Source organism: Acanthisitta chloris, unplaced genomic scaffold (genome assembly GCF_000695815.1).
Source record: "Acanthisitta chloris isolate BGI_N310 unplaced genomic scaffold, ASM69581v1 scaffold14313, whole genome shotgun sequence".
NCBI classification, from domain to species: Eukaryota; Metazoa; Chordata; class Aves; order Passeriformes; family Acanthisittidae; genus Acanthisitta; species Acanthisitta chloris.
Window position 1 is genome coordinate 12,492 of NW_008665519.1, and position 1,767 is coordinate 14,258.

Sequence of the window (1,767 nt, forward strand, 5' to 3'; positions counted from 1 at the left end):
CTGAGGGTTAGTCCAGCCCTGTCTCACCTGCCTGAGGATCTGCTGGGCTTGCATAGGCAGTCGAGCTTCCACCGAGGCCGTGGTAGCCAGTGTCCTCTTCACCCGCTCCTGGGGAAGCACAGCAAGGGCAGAGCATCCTTAGAGCATGGAGAGGCAGGAGGGGTGCCCTGGGGGTGCTGGGAGCAGGGCATGCAGCACTGTGCACATGCCAAGCTCTGCACTGGGTCTAAAAGAGGGACATGCCCTGAGCAGGGAATCCCCATCGCAGCAGGATTTCTTTCCAACAGCAAATCCAGTCACTAAGGGAGACCAATCCTCCTTGGATGGTGTTTTTCCTGCCTCTCTCATCACCCTGTAACTGGCATTTTGGGGCACTGGTATGCAGGACCCACAGGCATCACATATTTTTGGAAGCTGGAAGAAACCACACAAGTACCTTGAGGTGCGGAGCCAAGCGGGAGAGGAACTGGACACTTTCCCCCATCTTCACCTGCAGGACAAGAAGGTGAGAAGGATGCAAAATCCACATTGTCCCTTTCAAGAGGACACCACTGAGCAGTGCCAGCAGCACCACGAGTCCCCAGCCCAGCATGGACTCACCACCAAAGCCTCCTGGGACTGCACCGTGGAGTTTTGCATCTTCCACAGGGCCTGAGCCTCGGTGGCTAACCTCCCTGCCACTGTGCTGTTCCTCTGCAGAGGGGAAAAATGGGGTGAGAACATCCCCACGGGCACAGAGGGAGCTCCTACTGCTTGCTGTGCTGCTCACCTGCATTTTTTGCAGCCCCTCGAGGTTCCTTGCCAAGCCAGGGAGACTGGTCTGCACCACGGGGATTTTCATCTGGGGGAAGATGGAGTTGGTGCTTATCCAAACTCCAGCACTGGAAGACAGCCCTGGTGTGGGCCACATCCTGCACACCACAGCAGGGTCCAGCTCCCCAGAGCATCTCCTCACCTCCTCCTGGAAGCGCCCGTAGTCCACGTCGTCGGCGCCGCTGCGGGCGAAGGTCTCCAGGTCCTGCCTGCCCTCGCTGCGCAGGAGCCGCACGTCGCCCAGCTGAGCAGTGAAGTCGCTCAGGCGTTTCTGGAAGTCAGCTGTGTACTGTGGGGGACAGACAAGGGGACTCGTCACCCCATCCCAGTAACCCCAGTACAGCTCCTGTGTCCCTGTGCTGTCTCCAGAAGCTCTGGCTGCAGCCAATCCTCACCTTGGGGGTTTTTAGATGCTCATCCAGGTCATAGGACCTGTCTAGCTGCAGCACCTCCCACAGCCCTGCACCGTTCTTGCACTCCCTGGAAGGCAAAGAGGGGTTGAGAGTGTGATCCCAGTTTTTCCCTGGATGTATGGGGAGGAAGGTGGGATCCTCTGGCACCCACCAGTACGTGGTGCTGAGGTTGGAGTCCCTCCGGATGTTGAGCTGGCGGGTGAGGTTCATGGATGGAGGCAAATTCCCAGGGGTGTCGATGAACTGGGCCAAACAGGAGGAATAAAAGAGGGTTGGGGTCAGGCACAAGCATTCCCAGCAATGATTTTGGGGGTGCTCATCCCTCTCAGGTGCGTCCTGGGGTACCTCATCCCATCCAGAACTAATCTTGCTGTTATTTGTGCAATCCTCACTGCAAAGCTTTGCCAGGTGTGTTCAGAGGGGAAGCGATGGACAGCCCCGTGCAGGGACCTGCCTGTGTGTATGGGACGAGTCCTGATCCCATTCCCAATCCCTTTCCAGCCCCATCACACTTTGCTTCCAGCCCCAGGGATCCCCAAGG

General features: G+C 58.0%; 1 protein-coding gene across 1 annotated transcript in view; it reads right to left on the reverse strand.

Moving 5' to 3' along the window:
• Nucleotides 1-1,767, reverse strand: part of PROM2 (prominin 2) — a gene marked incomplete at its 5' end in the record, with an annotated part of 4,220 nt that overhangs the window by 887 nt on the left and 1,566 nt on the right. The window contains 7 exon segments of the mRNA XM_009071792.1: nt 28-108; nt 437-490; nt 601-693; nt 770-841; nt 956-1,102; nt 1,209-1,293; nt 1,378-1,469. Of these exon segments, the coding sequence (XP_009070040.1) occupies nt 28-108; nt 437-490; nt 601-693; nt 770-841; nt 956-1,102; nt 1,209-1,293; nt 1,378-1,469 (624 nt within the window).